The sequence below is a fragment of the Nicotiana sylvestris genome, chromosome 10, assembly GCF_000393655.2.
Source record: "Nicotiana sylvestris chromosome 10, ASM39365v2, whole genome shotgun sequence".
NCBI classification, from domain to species: Eukaryota; Viridiplantae; Streptophyta; class Magnoliopsida; order Solanales; family Solanaceae; genus Nicotiana; species Nicotiana sylvestris.
Genome location: NC_091066.1, coordinates 61957264 through 61978338, shown reverse-complemented (window position 1 = coordinate 61978338; position 21075 = coordinate 61957264). Strand labels below are relative to the sequence as shown.

The 21075-nt window shown below is 34.4% G+C and overlaps 2 protein-coding genes across 2 annotated transcripts in view; both read right to left on the bottom strand.

Moving 5' to 3' along the window:
• The window catches only part of LOC138879417 (uncharacterized), a 36239-nt gene extending 18777 nt beyond the window's left edge, over positions 1 to 17462 (bottom strand). Inside the window, exons 1-4 of the mRNA XM_070159027.1 lie at positions 17249 to 17462; positions 16863 to 17147; positions 16599 to 16754; positions 15957 to 16290 (exon numbers count right to left, since the gene is read on the bottom strand). Of these exons, the coding sequence (XP_070015128.1) occupies positions 15957 to 16290; positions 16599 to 16754; positions 16863 to 17147; positions 17249 to 17462 (989 nt within the window). The remainder of the gene's footprint in view (positions 1 to 15956; positions 16291 to 16598; positions 16755 to 16862; positions 17148 to 17248) is intronic.
• On the bottom strand, positions 14182 to 20765 carry LOC104246792 (uncharacterized). Its single transcript, XM_070160542.1, has 8 exons — positions 20550 to 20765; positions 19534 to 20456; positions 19071 to 19419; positions 18219 to 18936; positions 15783 to 17561; positions 15610 to 15684; positions 15147 to 15209; positions 14182 to 14723 (listed from the first exon to the last, which is right to left on the bottom strand). Exons 2-4 carry the CDS (start codon positions 19745 to 19747, stop codon positions 18915 to 18917), a joined length of 585 nt encoding a protein of 194 aa, XP_070016643.1. The 5' UTR covers positions 19748 to 20456; positions 20550 to 20765; the 3' UTR covers positions 14182 to 14723; positions 15147 to 15209; positions 15610 to 15684; positions 15783 to 17561; positions 18219 to 18914.
• Between the last annotated feature and the right edge of the window lie 310 nt (positions 20766 to 21075).

Genomic DNA, 21075 nt, shown 5'->3' with positions numbered 1-21075 from the left:
AGGGGTTTCAGGGGTGATTTGGGAATGGAATAGTTAGGGTAATATTTTAGTGTTAGTGACTTGTTAGTGGGGTATTAAATGCCCTTAAATTAATAAGGTAATGGGGAACAAGAGGGAACGAGAGCTGAAAATAAGGAAAAGCTTTCCTTAGTGGGTTTTAAGTGAAAAAATGCAGATTTTTAGTGGGGAAAGGGGTCGGGCAGTTAAGTTGGAAAGAGAGGGCAGGTCTAGATGGCTATAAGAGAGGGGGATTAGGACTGAAAGGGGAGGATTTGATTTTTGGAGAGCTTGGGGGACCTGAAAAAGAATAGTTACTGCTTTCATTGCCTCGTTTAGGATCTGAAATAGCTAGAACTTTCTTCCTTTTAATTCTGCTCTATACTTGGGGAGGTTTATAGTTGCTGGTTATTTGTTGCTGCACTGCTGTTGCAACTTCTGTTTGTTACTACTGTTGTTGCTGACCCTCTTCTTCCTCTTCTTGTATTGTCAATACCAGGTACACTATTGCATCCTTCAAATGACTGTAGGCTGAAAATGTGCAGAAATAATGCTATATGAAGAAGCGAAGCTTGTTTCTAATTTAACCTTTTTTTTGAGTTGTGTGTTTAAATTCTACTGAGGATATAGATCCCTGTTAGTATATAATAGTTGGACTGAAGTTAAGTTGTATGAGTTTCTCGTTAAACAACATGGTTTATACTACTACACGTGGGCATCTGTGAAGTTAGGAACGAGCTTAATGGACTGTTAAAACCAATCAGAAGCTATAGTTGTTAGATTAGGTTCTATTAGTTCTGAGTATTTAGCTTGCACACCATTTGATAATTCAGATATCACTGCAGCAATTGAAAAGAAGAGAAGATTGTAAATGTGACTAGCATTGTTAGATAGCACTAGTCGTAGGCGTCAATTATGATTTTAGCATTTCTGATTGTATTGTTCTGCTGTTAAGTAATCACAGATTTCTCAAAACAATTGGTAATGGCTCACTAGTTTTGAAGCAGGAACATGTAATTCAAATTAAGGGTACTGGTTGCCCGGATTGACGTTAATAAAGGTAATGTTAAACTCAATTGGACTTGATGCATGATATAAGCCATTTCCTATATGTAAATAACGAACAGTAGAATGAGTAGGAGTAATATTCGCGTTTTATTCATGTAACTAATGTTTTGACTTGGGGCCCTGCACTCAGCCGTTGTTTAATTGGGCTCACATTTGGGCCCAAGCTGGCGTTTGTACTGATTCCTTACACGGACTGTAGAAAGGCCCAAAACCGTTGAATGATTTGAATTCATGCGCCCATGAACCCCAATTATAATAAATCTTATTGTACCGGACTTTGTGAATTAAGTTGATTGAGTAGGATTTCTTTTTCTTTTAAAGATAAAAAAGAATAGAAAAAAAAATGTAGTCACTTTAGGATTGTCCTTTCAAAATAAACGAGATGAGCCTCGCCTAGTAAAACTCACCGATTGCGGGGCCCTCACAATTGTATATATATTAATTACTTAGAACTCGAGATCGGCCACTTAGCGAATTTCACGGCCTTTTTCCCCAAAGTAATAACGCGTTAGTCATTGTTAGGCGCGTACTTTTAATAATTTACTTTCTTAAACTCGGGTGCATATTTATGTGACCCAAATCCAAATCTCAACGAAGTCGAAATGTGTCGCTAATCACGGGTACATTGATTGTGATGTGGTTCGAGATGCATTTCCATGACGTTGTAATTTTTTTTAAAAAAAATAAAATAATGAATGAGACGAGCCTCGACAAACAAGAATACACAAACCACGGGGCCCTCAACGGACAGTTATTTCAAATGCTTAGATTTTGAGACAAGCCGCATATCGAACTTTACGGCTTTTCTCAAAATAACAATGCGTTAGTCTTTAGGCGCGTATTTAATAAAGTTATCTTCCTAAACTTGGGTGCACATTTATGTGACCCAAATCCAAATCTCAACGAGGTTGGAACGTATCGAAAATTGCGGGTACATTTATGTGGCGCAATTCGAGATGCATTCTCACGACGTTGCAATTCTTTGAATAAATAATAACAAAAGCGGTGAACAGTTAAAATTTGCACATAGGTTCATAATTGTATAAAAATCAGATAATTAAGCCGAATATGACAGTAGAATGACCGTACTAGAACCACGGAACTCGGAATTGTCTAACACCTTCTCCCGGGTTAACAGAATTCCTTATCCGGATTTCTGGTGCGCAGACTGTTAAACAGAGTCATTCTTTTCCTCGATTCAGGATTCAACCGGTGACTTGGGACACCACAAATCTCCCAAGTGGCGACTCTGAATCTTTAAATAAAATCTCGTTTTGATTGTCCTTTAATTGGAAAAACTCCCCCTACGCCCCTTTGCGTGGTGTAGGTGAAAAAGGAGGTATGACAAGAATTATAAATGCTGAAACTGAAACTGAGCTGATAACTGAGAATTGATAATTGATAACTGAAATGATAACTATTGAAACTGAAACTGAAATGACAACTGATGACTGATAACTGATAACTGAACTGATAACTATTGAAACTAAAACTGAAATGATAACTGATTACTGATAACTGATAACTGAAATGATAATGATGACCGAAATGATAATTGATAACTGATAATGCTGAACAAAGGAAGTAAGGATATGAATACTCCCTCTTCTGAATAATAAACAACCTGTTTATATGAATAAGCTACGGCCTCGGGCCCAATATATATATGTGCACAAGCTACAGCCTCAGGCCCAAGTATACGTACACATAACTACGGCCTCATGCCCAAAATGCATAAAGCATAAACTACGGTCTCAGGCCCAAACATGCATAAAGCATAAACTACGGCCTCAGGCCCAAACATGCATTAAGCATAAACTACAGCCTCAGGCCCAAGTATGCATAAAGCATATAAACTACGGCCTCAGGCCCAAATACAGGTATTCAACATTCAGGAATTTAAAATCAGAAACTGAGAATCATGCTACAATACATGATAGTGAAATACTGAATCACATTGAGTTACATGATACTGAAATACTGGATCATACTGGGTTACATAATACTGGAATACTGAATGGGACTAGACTGAGACATGTGTTCTTGAACTGATTATGAATACTGAAATTTCAACTGTATATGGCATACCGAGTAATCTATACTAAGACTCGAGAGCATCAAACCCAAGTCTATATTGAATACGCACTGAGCTCACAAAGTTCAAAATGAAAGTCATGAGCGAGTTATGTAGATAGAGAATAGAAGCTCTATAACTATTCAAGGAACTAGGCTTAACTATATTTCTGAGGCAATTAGTAACGTCATAAAAGAAACGTAGTGTAGGGAGAATCATTAACATTCTCAAACATAGAGAGTTAGCCTCACATACCTCAATTTCGCCCTTTAGTGATACTACAATGATCCACAATACTAAGAACTTTCAATCTACAATAGAAACATTCAATGGAACCCAATATTAGTAACAAATTCCATAACTTAAGCCATTTAGGCATATTATCAAACACCTTGTAGGCATAAATCTTTACATCTCATCACCATATAATTAGTTCATCTATCTACCACCATTCATCAACAATTTATCCTACCATCTTGATTGAACAACTTATAACTTCCAAAATCACATATATGACAATCCATCCACACCCAACCAACTAAGTTCCATTAAATAAACATCTTTCGATCTCTATAATAGGTGTGTAATTAAATTGGGAACTTATGGTTTCCAATCAACATACCAAGAGTTCAAATACTTATTCATACTCTTATTCCCTTAATAAATGCATACATATAAGTCTAAGGGTGTATGATTACCTTTTTAGAAGAAATCTTGCAAAACCCTCCTATGAGTTCTTGAAGAAATCCCTTGAAGATCTAAGTATTTTATGTGTAGATTTCATCAAAACTAGTGCATAAATGATTGAATTCACACCAAGATAATGGATATTTCTTACCTTAAAGATGGGAGGGGTTGGAGGTTTTGATAGGGTGGAGGAAAACCCTAAAATTCGTCCAAATGAGGTGGGGAAAATAACCTCCGAAAGTTTTATATCAAAATAGGGTCGGGTTGACAAAAAAACAAAGATTTGCACAGCCGTGGTGCATGGGGAGACGCATGGGCGGCGTGGTAATAAAAAATGTGTTTAGAAACGAAATTTGGAGGTGTTCTGTTAATTTACACAACCGCGCCGCATGGGGCGGCGCGGTAGTGTAAAATTCTGCGCTATTTTTGGTAATTTGGTCATAACTTCTGGTAGGAGTGTCCAAATGATGAACGGTTTGAAGCATTAGAAACTAGACTCAAAGATATTTTATTTGATAGGTTGTGCATCACATAACACCTTATATAAGTGTAGATATGCGCATCCAAAGTATAGTCTTGTGCGTGCTCATTTAGAATTTCAGTCTATCATGTAATTTTCTAACTTGGCTTTGACTTAGGTATTTCCTTGGACCTCAAATCACTTATGATATGCCTCGTACACTTATTATCATAACCAATTGATAACCATCATATGAATACTCAGTTAATGCATCCACAACTGATTCAAATTTATGGGTTGTTACATTATCTCCCCCTTGGGATCATTCGTCCTCGAATGATTTTCCTGGCTGTATCTTCGGCTAACTACGGACCTTAAATGGGTCGGATGGGAACATGAACTTTCATTAACACGTGTATACTAAACTGAATGAATACACAATTACTAAACTAATGAGGTACTAGACTGAATGGCTACTAAACTGACTAAATACTGGAATACATGGAGATTGTAATATAAGGCCTGAATGAGAAGGTTAGATACATTCGACATTTCTCCAAAATACCTACCAGCTAACCGAGCATAGCACTACCTCCATAGGGCATAATAATATGCACAACATGATACATATACATGAACACTTATCTATTATGGATACATGAATTCTGAACTAACGTGGATATATGAATACTGAACTGGCACGAATAATCTAGTGCTGAACTGACATGATCACTGAATTCACATAAATATTTAAGTACTAAGCTAGCATGAATATCTGAGTACTAGACTGACATGAGTATCTGAGTACTGAACTGACTTGAATGTTCTAATCATGAGATCTGAATACTGGAAACACAAATGTCGTGACATGAGATTTGAATACTGGAAACACAAATGTCGTGACATGAGATTTGAATACTGGAAACTTGAATGTTATAACATGACACATGAAATACTGGTGTACAACCGCTAATTATGGTGGAAATTCTAACTCATAAGCTATTTACCTGATCCTTCATAGGATCCTATATGGGACGATGTATCTAGGATTGAGCTTTCCTTTCTTCCCAAATCTTATAACACCTTTCATAGGCGAAACTTTTAGAAAACACCCAATCATCAACTTGAAACTCTAGGTCTCTATATTGCATGTTCGAATAGGACTTTTGGCGACTCTGATCTATTTTTCAAATGCTCTTGAATCAACTTGACTTTCTCCATATACTGATTAACCAAATCTGGTCCCAGCAACTCCGCTTTGCCAACTTCGAACCAACTAATTGGCAGTCTACACCTTCGCCCATAAAAATCATGCTTTTAAAATGGGCAAGATAATCTTACTATAAGGTCCATATTTACCATCTCCACTAAAGGATGTGTGTGTTCTGAGATAAACACTTGGTTTTCTGCTGCTCGACTTTCACTTGCTGACAATTTAGACACTTGGCCACAAAGTCTGCAACTTTCTTTTTCATGTCATTCCACCAATAAATCTCCTTAAGATCATGATACAACAACAACAACAACAACCCAGTATAAATCTCCTTAAGATCATGATACATCTTTGGAAAACCTAGGTAGATAGAATACTTGGAATTATGGGCTTTTAACATTTTTCTCCCTCGCTAAGTCCATCTATGGTTGGAACACACAATCTATCCTGGTACCTCAAAGTACCATCATCTCCTTGTTCAAAATCCATCGTGTTATGCATGTGAATCCCCTCTTTCAGCTATAACAAGTAGGGATAATCAAACTCTTTCTCCTTCACTTCGGCTACTAAGGAGGAACAAGTCTTGTTCTAGACAATAACTCTACTATCTTTGGTGTTCAAAAGTCGAACTCTTACCTTGGCTAAGCGATGGACTTCTTTCAACATAGTTCTCTTGTCTACCTTTTTCATGAGCTATACTTCCCACACTTGATTATCTTTTTAAGCACTTCATGAAAACACTTATAGTACTGTTGTGAGCTAAGTCTCTGATCACTACTCGGAATATTAGTGCCTCATGCAATCGCACTACCCTCGTAACACATAAATAAGCATAATTTTATAGCTTTTCTGTGATCACTTTATAATCAATAGCTAAGCTCAGTGATCATTCTACTCACTTTGTGTTTCTTACACATTCTAGACATATTCCTTGTGGTAATTATATAATTTTCCCTCATTACCGAACTGATTTTCTTTTTCATATCCCATGCCAATTATTCGGGTTTCAAATCTCTAACTGGATTTACTGAAAATTTTCGCTTCACCCCTTAGACCAAAGGTCTTATACTTGCGGATCCTTCTCTTTTGTTGGTATCCAAATAACTTTTCTTATTTTCTGCAATTCTTTGCACTCTACGTCAATAACGACTCATCTTCCAACTTACTTTTGAGCTAGGAAAAAAACTAAGTTATTCACATAACGGAAAGCTAGTGCATTCACAACTATCATACACAATCTTAATAATTTAATTCTGCTCACACTATCAATCTTGGAGAAACCACATTTCGATAATTCCTAAAGGCTATTCTTCTATAGCTTGCTCTCTCACTGTTAGCTGATTTTTTTTCCACTATCACTGTACTTCGGGTTTAACTTAAACTCTTGGGATTCTAACACATGTTCAATATTTCAAACTGTCATCCACTCACTGGAGTTAACCTGACTAAGTGAATCAAAGCTTACCTCTACTAGCTCTGCTGAAATTGTTAATTCACTATATTTACTCAAAACTTATTTACTATTAGTACTTCTTTCTCTGCTTTGAATAACTAAGTGAGGAATAAGGTTTATCCTAACTTCCCTCATTATTTAACAATATTCTTTTGATGTACACTATCATTTTTTTGAACTATGCACATGGATCACACTTAGGGAAATTTCATCTGTCTTAAACAAAATTGGAATATCTAACCCTAAACTTTCTATACACTTCAAAATCACTTCAGACTATAAACCTCCGGCCTAAACACATAGTCACATCATGTGAAGGGGAACTGTCATATCTTTTATCTCACAATAATAGCCACTTCGTATACAAATTCACTAACATGGTACTTTCTAGTTCTGATTGGAATAAATCTAACCAACTTAAAATCATTCCCTAAAATTCAATGTCGCCTGCTCTTGGTTCTCATTTCGTACATCATATTATTCTTAGCTATATTCCCCTTAGGCTCTTTCCTGTCCAAAACTATAGTGAATAATTGTATGCCTACTGCGGTTGAATTCTTAACCTGTTACACCATGGGGTCTGACATACGTGCACAATGCCATACACATCGGATAAATCACTTCATGCACCATCCGGTGAGTCTTGGGTCTTAATCCCTAAACCATGCGAAGATTTCGCTATAATCACTGTTACTTACATTTTCTTTGAGCATCCATATGCATCACTGTATACTCACAAGTCTCCAAAAATTTTGATACACTGAAAATTGGAGATCTGGTAACTGAATAACTGATAACTGGCATACTGAATAACCATAAACCTGCTAACTGAAACACCGTATAACTGGTAACTGAGTTAAACTAGTAACCATAAAACATACTGACTGCTTTTGTACTTTCTGATAAGGTTATGCTCTAATATGTACTACTATCTATTGCCTCCCACTTTTAACATCCTCTCAAGATTCATATTTACCAACCTGTACTCCATAATTATATCCCAATGGGCAATCGTCCTCTCTAGAACCTTAGGCTTTTTTGCCTGTCGCTTGGGCATCCAATACATTTAGAATTCGATAGGAAGAGAAGGTTAACAATTGCTCTAAGCTCCATGACACAATCTACAGTAGAAAAAAGTGAGACAATCCTGAATGTCTTGGTAGTTAACCGTTTATATGAGTGGCTGGCACACACATATAAAGGAAACTCCACTAGACACGGCTTCATAGACTCCCTAGGACTCTTGAACCTAGGGCTCTGATACCAAGCTTTGTCACGCCCCGAACCTGGGCCTGGACGTAACATGGCACTTGGTTCCTGACTACATGTGACCGAGCGAACCAACTGGTTGGCTGAATCAACATGTGATATCATAACATACTAAATGCGGAAGATAAACTAACACATGCTGATATACTGAAAATTTGAATGATAAAACAATCAAAGTGCGTAAATACTAATATAGTTCTGAAACATATTTGTTGCCAAAATAGCTTAATATGAAAAGCCTGCGGCTCTGTCTAGTTGTTACTCTGGTCTATGAAGCCTCTAATGAAGTACTGAAAACACTAACTATCTGTAAATGCTAAAAGACTATAAAGTAATGATAATGCCTCGAAAGAACTGGCGATCACCAAATAGCTGGTACGAGAATCCTAGCGCTCTGAATCATCAACCTGTAAATCATTACTTGCATCGCGAAATGCAGGCCCTGGGCAAAAGGGACGTCAGTACATTTGAATTGCACTGGTATGTAAAGTAACTGAAAGAAATAATTATAAATGCTAAAACTGAAACTGAGCTGATTACTGAAATGATAACTATTGAAACTGAAACTGAAACTGAAATGATAACTATTGAAACTGAAACTGAAATGATAATTATTAAAACTGAAATTGAAATGATAACTAATGACTGATAACTAATAACTGAACTGATAATTGATAACTGAAATGATAATTAATGACTGAAAGGATAACTGATAACTGATAACTGATAACTGAGCTGAACAAAGGAAGTAAGGATATGAATACTCCCTCTTTTGAATGATAAACAACCTGTTTATTGTTTATCTGAATAAGCTACGGCCTCGTGCCCAATATATATGTGCACAAGCTATGACCTCAGGCCCAAGTATACGTATACATAACTACGGCCTCAGGCCCAAAATGCATAAAGCATAAACTACGGCCTCAGGCCCAAACATGCATAAAGCATAAACTACGACCTCAGGCCCAAACATGCATAAAGCATAAACTACAGCCTCAGGCCCAAACATGCATAAAGCATAAACTACGGCCTCAGGCCCAAGTATGCATAAAGCATATAAACTACGGCCTCAGGCCCAAATACAGGTGTTCAACATTCAGGAATTTAAAATCAGAAACAAAGAATCATACTGCAATACATGATAGTGAAATACTAAATCACATTGAGTTACATGATACTGGAATACTGGATCATACTGGGTTACATAATACTGGAATACTGAATGGGACTAGACTAAGACATGTGTTCTTGAACTGATTATGAATACTGAAATTTCAACTGTATATGGCATACCGAGTAATCTATACTAAGACTCGGGGGCATCAAACCCAAGTCTATATTGAATACGCACTGAGCTCACAACGTTCAGAATGAAAGTCATGAGCAAGTTATGAAGATAGAGAATAGAAGCTCTACAACTATTCAAGGAACTAGGCTTAACTATATTTCTGAGGCAACTAGTAACGTCAAAAAAGAAACGTAGTGTAGGGAGAATCATTAATATTCCCAAACATAGAGAGTTAGCCTCGCATACCTCAATTTCGCCCTTTAGTGATACTACAATGATTCACAATACTAAGAACCTTCAATCTACAATAGCAACATCCAATGGAACCCAATATTAGTAACAAATTCCATAACTTAAGCCATTTAGGCATATTATCAAACACCTTGTAGGCATAAATCTTTACTTCTCATCACCATATATTAGTTCATCTATCTACCACCATTCATCAACAATTTATCCTACCATCTTGATTGACCAAATTATAACTTCCAAAATCATATATATGACAATCCATCCACACCCAACCAAGTAAGTTCCATTAAATAAACATCTTTCAATCTCTATAATAGTTGTGTAATTAAATTGGGAACTTATGGTTTCCAATCACCATACCAAGAGTTCCAATACTTATTCATACTCTTATTCCCTTAATAAATCCATACAATTAAGTCTAAGGGTGTAGGATTACCTTTTTAGAAGAAATCTTGCAAGACCCTCCTTTGAGTTCTTGAAGAAATCCCTTGAAGATCTAAGTATTTTATGTGTAGATTTCATCAATACTAGTGTATAAATGATGAAATTCACACCAAGATAATGGGTATTGCTTACCTTGAAGATGGAAGGGGTTGGAGGTCTTGAGATGGTGGAGGAAAACCCTAAAATTCGTCCAAATGAAGTGGGAAAAATAACCCCCGAAGGTTTTATATCAAAATAGGTTCGGGTTGACAAAAAAAATGAAGATTTGCATAGTCGCGGCGCATGGGGAGACGCATGGGGCGGCGTGGTAATGAAAAATGTGTTTAGAAACGAAATTTGGAGGTGTTCTGTTAATTTACATAGCCGCGCCGCATGGGGCGGCGCGGTAGTGTAAAATTCTGCGCTGCTTTTGGTAATTTGGTCATAACTTCTGGTAGGAGTGTCCAAATGACGAACGGTTTAAAGCATTAGAAACTAAACTCGAAGATCTTTCATTTGATAGGTTTTTCATCACATAACACCTTATATAAATGTAGATATGCTCGTCCAAAGTATTGTCTTGTGCGTGCTCATTTAGAATTTTAGTCTATCATGTAATTTTCCAACTTGGCTTAGACTTAGGTCTTTCCTTGGATCCCAAATCACTTATGATATGCCTCGTGCACTTATTATCATAACCAATTGATAACTATCACATGAACACTCAGTTAATACATCCACAACTGATTCAAATTTACGGGGTATTACAGTAACCCTCCCTTTCTCTTATCTTTTTTAAATACTTGCATTTTTAGTATAAATTTTCTTTACCCTAAATCCTTTCTTTTTGCTTCTTTTCAATACAATTTTTGTCTTCAAATTATTCCTTACTTCATTTCTCCATCATGTAAATGATTTTACATCTAATTTTATACTTATAGTATAGTAAATTTAATAATTCATTGTGTTATATAATTATTAAATACATGATGAATAATATATATATTAATGGTATTACTACCAGATTATATTCTTATGTATTTCTATCATATACAACGTATTTTAATGGTATACACATATTATATAATTCTTTGAACGAACACACTATGAAGTATATAATATAATATTATTGGTATATAGTATTTATGTCATTTGGATATACATATTATATAATTCTTTTAACATATATTTTTTAATGCATGAACACATATTATGTATATTTAAAATATATTAGATTTAATAAGTCAATTTACTGTATATATATTGACTTATTTTATATCGTATATACACCTTATATATACTACCTCAAGGCAAAAAGAATTAGTCAGTGAGCAAATAATCACTACAATAAGTGTATATACACCTTATATTCAATTAATTATTTTTCTTCTTATGTTTCTTATCTATTTCAGAGGCGGTAAAGATGGAATCAACAATCATAATCTTGTTCTTCGCCATGGAATTTGCAGTTACTAAATGAAGGGAATAGGATAGAATTTTGGGAGAGATTTTGTCTTACCTAATGAGAGAAAGAACGAAAAGGGTGAGATTTTGTGGTCGTGATGGTGAAGAAATAATCACTACATTTTTGGAAATTGGGTTGAAAATCTAATACATCATCCCTTAAATCACGAGTCAGTTTTAAAAAATAAATATCTGATAGTAACGTACCAAATTTAAGATATGCTATATATGTAGATGAATTTGCTATATATGAAATAAAACAAAAGTAATATTGCTTATATAAATATTTGCTTACTAATTGCTCTACAACGTAAAAATCCCTTTAAATAAAAGTAAGGCTCTTTAAATATTGTATTCCGAGTAAATTTCTCTAATTATTTTATAAAGGCAAAATATGTAAGTTACCTCCTAAACTATGGATCAAATCTTTGTTACACATCTTTTGATACAGAAAAAATCTTACACACTCAATCTTTTTAAAGTGTGTCTAAGACACACTACTTTTTTCTCAATCAGTTCTTCAAAATATGTGTATTATCACACACCAATAAGATCGTGACACGTGTCCTCTCAAAGAAATAAAAGAAAATACTTATAATATTTAAAAGAAAAAACAGAAAACACCCTTCCCCAAACACACACACAAGTTTCTCATCTTCTTCATACTAGTATACTTACCCGCGCGATGCGCGAATCATTTCAAACAAAAAAGAGCAGATATATATATATATATATATATATATATATATATATATATATATATATATTGCAGACTAAATTTATCGACCGTATTAAAAAAATTAAACCAAAAGACAAATAGGTGAATTATATCGGGTGTCTCTAACTCTCTATAAGTTTGTTGTTAGGGACCACCAATTCCCAAGAGCTATTACAAAACCAATACATTTATTTTTCATGACAACTCACATTTTACCTAAAGCCTATATTGTTAATCAATAAGAGTATAATCGAAAAATCAAATGTCCAGTGTTTGAATAACCAAAGTCTTCTTAATATCTCATCCAATTTGAGGAATGTCTTGCTCTTTTCTCGTAAGGAACTCATAGGCATCGATCACTAAATCATCATCGAATCCCGATAATTTTTTATCAGGTCAAACACCTTGGCCGAGCACACGTGTTGGCTGTTGCAATCCTCAATATTTGCAGGAATAACACACATCATATCGACTCAAGTGTTGTCATTGCACCTCCTCTTTGTGGGTTTTGCTTTGAACGCGACGACGAAGAAGGCGTTGCTCTGAGATAAATCTTATGTACTGTCAGCACATGTATTGTCCATGCCGATTTCAGATACATTATAAGAATTGGTGTCAAAGATGACATGCAACTTATCAAAGTTCCCAATGTGTTTGCCCTCCATGTATTTGACATCAATATTTGGCTGGGAAACACATAAAAAGTACAAAGTTTAAGTTGCTAATATAATGATAATAATAAATTGTAGAGAAACTTTCATTAGTAATGAGCATTTTTCCAAACACGAATTTATACTCGTAAAGAAAAACAAAGAGTAGTTATTTTTTGATTTGTTGAAGCAAAGTAACACTCCAAATATAATCTGATGCTCTAAACTAAAGTCATTACATTGAGCTCCAACAGAAAAAAAAAACATCAACTGACATTTAAATTCTTTACAATAACGTAGCTAGCTAATAGATCTCTAGTCATTGTAATAGATTCAAGGTCCATAATATTATAATGCATTTTTGAGAATGATCTACAGCTTCGTGGCCCGGGGAAAGGTAATCTTGGCCGAATACACCGAGTTCACCGGTAATTTCAGCAGCATTGCCTCGCAATGCCTTAAAAAGTTACCTGCATCAAATAATAGGTTCACCTACAACTGCGATGGCCACACTTTCAATTTCCTCGCCGAGAATGGATTTAGTCAGTTTCCTTTCTTTCCATATATTGACGTTGCAATTTATAATAAAAGCATTTCTTTCCTGCTCCTCAATAACATTTGTACAATTGGCACCTAAACTCTATCTCCATGACTTATACTCAGACATGTTGAAAAATAACAATATCTTCCCACTTTAATGAGTATCCTGCAAAATAGCAATTTGTAGACTAATGTGTTTACTACTCCTGAACATGACTGAGGTACTTTGACCATTTAAGAAAAGGTAAAAAAATTCACCTTCGCAATTGGTGTGATGAACTCTACCAAGAAAGATGAAATTTTTCGCAAGGATAGTCAAAAGTGTGGATGAAATTAATTAAAGGACCTATTGCTCTAAATGAAGATGTAATTTGTATAGATAAATTGAATGACATCAGTAACCAAAACCTAATGTGAATCAGCACTTGGCCTTGAAAATAGACTCTATATACAAACAAAAAAAAGAGAGACAATGATGTAAATAAGCAAGGGACAATGCGAGGAAGATATTGCAATACCCTAAGTAATAAGTATAGGTGAAACAAAGTAAACTCGATTGTACTTCTGACAAATACTCTAGCATACACAGTGCAAAGGCAGCCCAACATATAAACCTTATTGCACGTAAGCTTACTCTTTGAGCTCAAGATATACATATCCTATACAGAAGAATCATCCCTCGAGATATTGCGAGAAAAAATCATGAAAACTCCATGAAACATACAGCCAAAAACCTCAGCAAAACATAACCCAAAACATCAATTTCTAGTAGTAAAAACGTTGCAGCAGCTGTTTGAGGAACACAAAAATTGTTTCTTTTGCACAGCCTTCTTCTTCCACCTTAAACCCACACAAACCAGCTGTAAACTCCACCTTAGAACAGCCCCCAAATACTCCAAAAAACTGCGAAAATCAGTAGCAAACAGTCCGAAACGTCGCGACTTTCTCACCCAAATACAGTCGAAAAATTCCAGCTGAAACCTGCTGCCGAAATCGCTCAAAAATAGTCCAGAAATCTGGACCAAGAGCAGTCAAAACTTAGTGAAAACGGCGATAAGATCTGCCGCAAAACTCACCCCAAAACATCACTCAAAACAGCCCATGTAACTTCTGAAAATCAGCCAAGAATGCAGCTTAAATTCTTCCAAAACGCAGCAGAAAAACGACCTGCAAATATCCATGAAAGCACACCTAAATCTAGTTCCAAAATAGCTGCGAAAAAAGTTCAAAACGCTGCTACTTCCAGCTCAAAAATAAAAATACCAAAACTAAATACATAATAACACAAGTAATTACTTTCGTTTATATGAAAATAACAATATTTGATACACAGGTAATTACTTATGCAACTGCATAACTCCCCATCCTTATTCTCTATGAGATGCCAGAGCAAGCTATCATCTACATTTTTTTACAGCATTTTGTTGCAACTAATCTTCAATATACTACTTTTAACAATTAAAAAGGACATAAAAGCACATGTATTGAATTGCGAAGTAGCGACACAGAGAATAACACCTTTTTTTCGCTCAATTCAATGTCGCATAACGTAATATTCAGAAATTAAATATAGAAAATAGAGAAATGGACCTTTGAGAAACTGGGCTTGGGATTTCCTTGAAGGACCACCATCATTAAACGACATCACTCCACCTGGCAAAATAAGGTTTGTGAATGGAAAAGGCGGCGCGAATTAAAATTAGAATGTTAATTATGTTTTAGAAACAGAAGAGGGAAAACATCTAGCTATCTTATAATGAGGATATGATATCATAAGCACACACACAAGGTAGATATCTAATAATCTTTGAAAGCTGACATTGAGCATCATCTCCAGTACTCATTCCAAATTTGAAGCAGTGGCCAAGTTTAACCTCCAGTGTCAATCCCCTCTTTCAAATCAACATTACAAAACTAAAAAATGCAGAAAATAAGAAAACGAAAACAAATTGCATTTACTTAGTTGTTCCGAATAGAATATTATAAAATCCAGCTTATAATCTGTTGCAATTAACATAACTAAACAGGAAAGGAAAAAAGAAAAAATTCGTACATGATATTCTGTGCTTCTTCACAAATGCGATGTAAGTAGTCCCGTTAATCCATGTTATGGAAAATCCTGATAGATCTGTATTTGCAACATTTTATGAAATATTAATTTATATATAGAATAGAGAAATAGAGAAAGATATATATATAAAAAAAGAACAGAAAAGTAAAGCGTACCTATTACATGTTTCAAATATCTTATCAACAACTATTGTCGCACTTGGTTAATGAAGCGCAGCAACAAAAGTAGTACTTAAACCTCAAAAAAGATACTGATTATCTTTCGAGTGTCAGACTAAATTTCGAAAAACTTCTTTAAATACAATATTTGTAGCTTCAGTAGTTATTTGCCCATCGTCATCACAAACCAAAATTTTTAATCCCTTTCTTCTTGTCACCCGAGAAAGAACAACATATAGTTGTCCATGTGTAAAAACTGGTTTCTTCAAAAATAATCCCACGTGAGACAATGACTGTTCTTGACTTTTGTTGATTGTCATGGCAAAAGAAACAATGATTGGAAATTGTCTTCGCTGGAACTTAAATGGAATTCTAGCATCAGATGGAGTCAATGTCATTCTTGGAATAAACACTTTCTGTCCGGCCATCTGTCCTGCTAACACCTTGGCTTCAATAACTTGATTTCCAAGTCTAGTTATGATCAACCTTGTTCCATTACATAATCCTGCAGACTAATCAATATTTCTTAATAACATTACTGGAATACCAACCTTTAGAGTAAGAGCATGATTTGGAACTCCAGAACATTTAATTGTATTTAAGAATTCAGGAGTGTGTACATGTTCCAGTGCTGAATAAGTATTGTCAGAGCTGCAGATTGTATCGGAACTCAAATATGATCTCTCATAACTTTGATTAAGAGAAATCATATATTCGTTGATTGATTCCACCATATCAAGAGTTGGAGTAAGAATGACTCTTTGCTGGAGGTATCCTATATCATTGCAATAACTGTTGAAATCGGATATGTACTTTCTATAATTGCAGATGTTGGATCAATAGATTGTTCTATCAAAAGATCATCTGGTATTTGGACTTTTTCATTGCCCTCAACAGAAGTACCAACTATACCATCGTCAATTGCCAAAATCCAATCTAAAAAAACTTTCAACTCATCTAGATGTGTCCCTATTTCATTACATTGCAATCTCATATTCTTTGTTAACTTTAAGAGTTGACAGTGAGGCTACAAATAAGAAGAATTGAGAGAAGCATTAATAATATCTTGTCTACTACCTTTTGGAATGACAGGTAATATTTGTCTGAAGTCACCACCAAGAACAACTGTTTTACCTCCAAATAATCGGTGTAAATTGGATGCATCTTTAAACCTAAGAATATCTCTTAAAGTTTTATCAAGAGCTTCAAAACAATATCTATGCATCATGGGTGCCTCATCCCAAATAATCAACTTTGCCTTAATAATTAAATTTGCTAAAGGAGTACTTTGCTTGATATTACATGTTGAATCTTCAGTTACATTTAGAGGAATCATAAATCTTGAATGAGCTGTTCGACCACCTAGTAATAACAAAGATGCAATCCCGCTAGATGCAACAGTTAACACATATCTCCTTTAGATCTTATGGCAGAAGATAGAGTTCTCCAAATAAAAGTCTTGCCTGTTCCTCCAAAACCATATAAAAAGAAAAATCCACCTTTGTCTTCATTTACATCTCTTATTATTTTTTCATAAACTGACTTTTGCTCATCTGTCAAATTCTTTACTAATTGTTGATGTTCCTCTGCCAAAGTGCGTTTATTATAATGCAATTCATCTCGTATTAATCTGTTACTGTCGTCAACTTCTTCCGTATTATAAACAGGCCTTGGCATTGTTGAAAAATTCTGAAAACTTCTTCCACAACCTTTCAAAAAAAAATTCAAGCTTTTGCAAACAGCGATTTTTCAGTTCTTCATCTATTAGGTCAGCTTCTGAAATAACATTAAATATAAAATAATTAAATACAATGAAATTGTAAAATTTAGTTTAGCCACATCAAATTAATAATAAGACTAACGAAAAAGTATAGTGTTAAAATAGTAGTTTACATTAATTTAAAGCACATTTAACGTACATAGAATTTGAAGTAATAATATAGTCCAAACCATGTGGTTCATTTTATTTTTAAAAATTACTAATAATGTGAAGATGCATTTTATTATTCGTAATGTATCAAAAAAATTGATTTTTCTATCCAAAAGAATTAACTGCAATATTTTCAATTAAAGTAGAAAATGCATAAGAGTGATTATAGGCTTTCCCGAAGCTTTAGGGCATTAAATATAATGCATTAATTTTCTATTAGTATTTATGTCTGGAAAGTGCATTAATTAGTACCAATATTATTTCTATGATCTAAACACAACACAATAGTAAAAAGACAACATAAACAAAATATTGTTTAACGAACATTAAGTTGTTGAGTGAATTTTGTATGAAGTTGAAAAACAAAAAAGAAGAAAGAAATGAACAATCAGATTAATGTGAATGAAGTAATTAAAAAGAAAATTAATTATAAAGTTAAGCAAATCGGCCATACTTCATAAGTATCATATCATAATTCGAAATTGTAAGCATTAAATAAGTACCTGGGTGATCCAATATTCTTCTTTCGTCATGAAGGATATCTTCTGATAGTAAATGCCATGTTGCTTGCCAAATACTTTCTGGACGTGACATTGAATTTGATAAAAGTACATAGCAAATAATTGTCTAAGATATGATGTCATTCCCCAATTATTTGCTTCCATTATAGCATCCACGTATTCCTTGTCATATAAACCCAGAGCATAACATGCATCTCTAAATGTCTCATGATCACAACCGTTGATTTTTTTTAAATCCTCATAGCTCTTTGGACCTTTAATGACATTCAACAACAATCTAAGGTAATATTGCTCGCCAGAGCCCGGTGGAACAAAGAATATTCTCCCAATAGAAAATGCAGATGTTCTTTTTTCCCCATCTTTTTAGGTTTTGTTTCCACACAAACTTTAGAGGGAATTCTGCATAAGTCAATTCTTTTGCTTCAGGAAATGTCTTATTAGCTTCAAACTAGTTTAAAAACATATTCCTTAACGGTTGGTCTATTGACAATTGCATCATTTGGATCATCATCCGAAAATATCACCGTCTGATTATTTGGTAGGTGAAAAGATAGCCTTTCTACAGGTGGTTCTCTATGGTGTATTGGGAATTTAAAAATTCTCCAAGCAGCTTCACAAGGTGATATATATCGGCAATCACAATACATATTTATTTCATCAACGACCCCCGAGTCTTCATTATTTACACTTTGAGAAAAAGCTGCGATGACACGATCATTACCTTTATTAACATACTTAAATAAGTACTTAATGGATCGTGATTGATTACACTACTCCACGTTAATATGTGCATCATACTTCAATAATAAAAATCTATTATGGGGTACAACATACCTATTATCCAACTCAATACCTACTCTCTTTGCAGTTCTACCATCATCCCTTCTTCTACAAATTGGATACTCATCTTCATCAATTGTGGTTGATGACACAAATTTTTTTGGAAAGTGCTTTGTGCATCTACCATTTTGCATGCACGGAGAAGATTTTCTAGCAGTACCACAAGGACCATGCATCATGAAATTTGTAACAGCATTATAATAATAAGGATCTACTTTTTTATCTGGTAATTCTGCTGAAATTATTCCATCAATATCTCCGACATTTGGGTATTTATTCGGAAGAAAAAGCAAGATGTATGCATGAGGCAAGCCTCGCTTTTGGAATTCAGCTGTATAAATCACTGAAGAATAAAGATGTAATTAGATCATTAAGTTTATATATTAATTATTTTTAGTATTAACATATAATAATTAATGTGCAAACATAATAATTTTTTAGAACATAAAAACTGTACCTGCTTTTACTTCTCCAAAAATTTTATTGTCGCGTAGATCCTTTATCATGTGATCCAACTTGATTTTGAAAACCCTTGTTAAAATGTCGGGACGATCTTCTGGAGATAATCTCCTACTCTCGACAAATCTAGTAATCTCTGGCCATTTTGGGTTGCAAGTAAAAGTGATGAACAGATCAGGGCACCCCGCCCATTTGACAAATTGCCATAGCATCTTGATAATTTTGCAACATGTAACGTGCACCTCCCGTAAAGCTGGAAGAAAGTATAACTCTTTGTCCTTGAGAAGAAGGTTCTATGTCCCCATGTAAAACAGCATCTTGTAACCCTTTATAAAAGTGTGCTCTCAATTATTTTTTATGAAGCCTAATGAACCTCAATCGAGAAGATTCCATCATTGTATAACCATCTACCAAAAATTGCTGAAATAATCTTCTAGCTGACACAATTGTTGGATATTCATCCTTCCTTTCTTAATTTTATATGATAAGTACTCACGTGTGCTAACATATTTCCTTCCATCTGTTGAATCATCAATATCATTTAAAGGAATATCTTCTTGGTATCCATCTTCACCATACGGAAATAGTAATGGATATTGCAAACCTAAGTATGCTGCATTTAATTCATTTATCCTTTGTAGTTGTCCAGATTGGCTTTCAACTATGATATCTTTGTCAGACCTTGTTTGTTCAAAATCTCCAACAATCAAAGAAACTACCTCTGACACTGTTGGTAAATTGTATCTTCTTCCATCAGAGCCTCTTTTCCCAATCAATCTAAGTCTAACATTTGAGGTCCCATCTGTTTGAAATTGATCTCTTACCATTTTAAATGACTTTGCAAGAACATTGTTGTCATCAAGCATTTGCTTCAACTTATTCACAATTTCAGCATGAAGTTGATTGTTCATTTCACCATGGCTGTAAAGAAAAATATTGAATTCAACTAACAATTTATGTCTTATAAAAAATATAATTTTAAAATATTTTGAGTAAGCAATTGTCTATGCTCACCTGATAGCATGAATTCTATTTTCCACCTCATTTTCTATATCATAGATATACAATTGTGCAAATTTTGGAGAAGATCCCTCCGGAGGCAATAAGCTCCAATCTGATGATAATTTTGCCCAGACAATCTGAATGTTTTAAGTCCCTTTATTTTGTTGATAGAGAAATCCACCTTTCCTTCCATTGATGTGAATGCAAATATAGAGTTATATGTTTGAATGTTCTCTCTGAAATGTTTGCTTTTTGCACCTTCATGAAATTAGGTTAGGTTATATATATATATATATATATATATATATATATATATATATATATATATGCAAAAAGTATAGTGTCGTTATTTTAATGAAATAAATTTCTCTATTAACCTGATCCAAACAATAAATTCTTCAAAATCGAAAGAGGCTCCTTTGGATTTGGTAGCTTGATTTTTCCACGACCACAACACAAAGTGAAAACTGGTTTTTAAATTTTATACTTCTTGTCAACTCTTTCCTCAAACCAGAAATATGCCCCACAATATTCACAT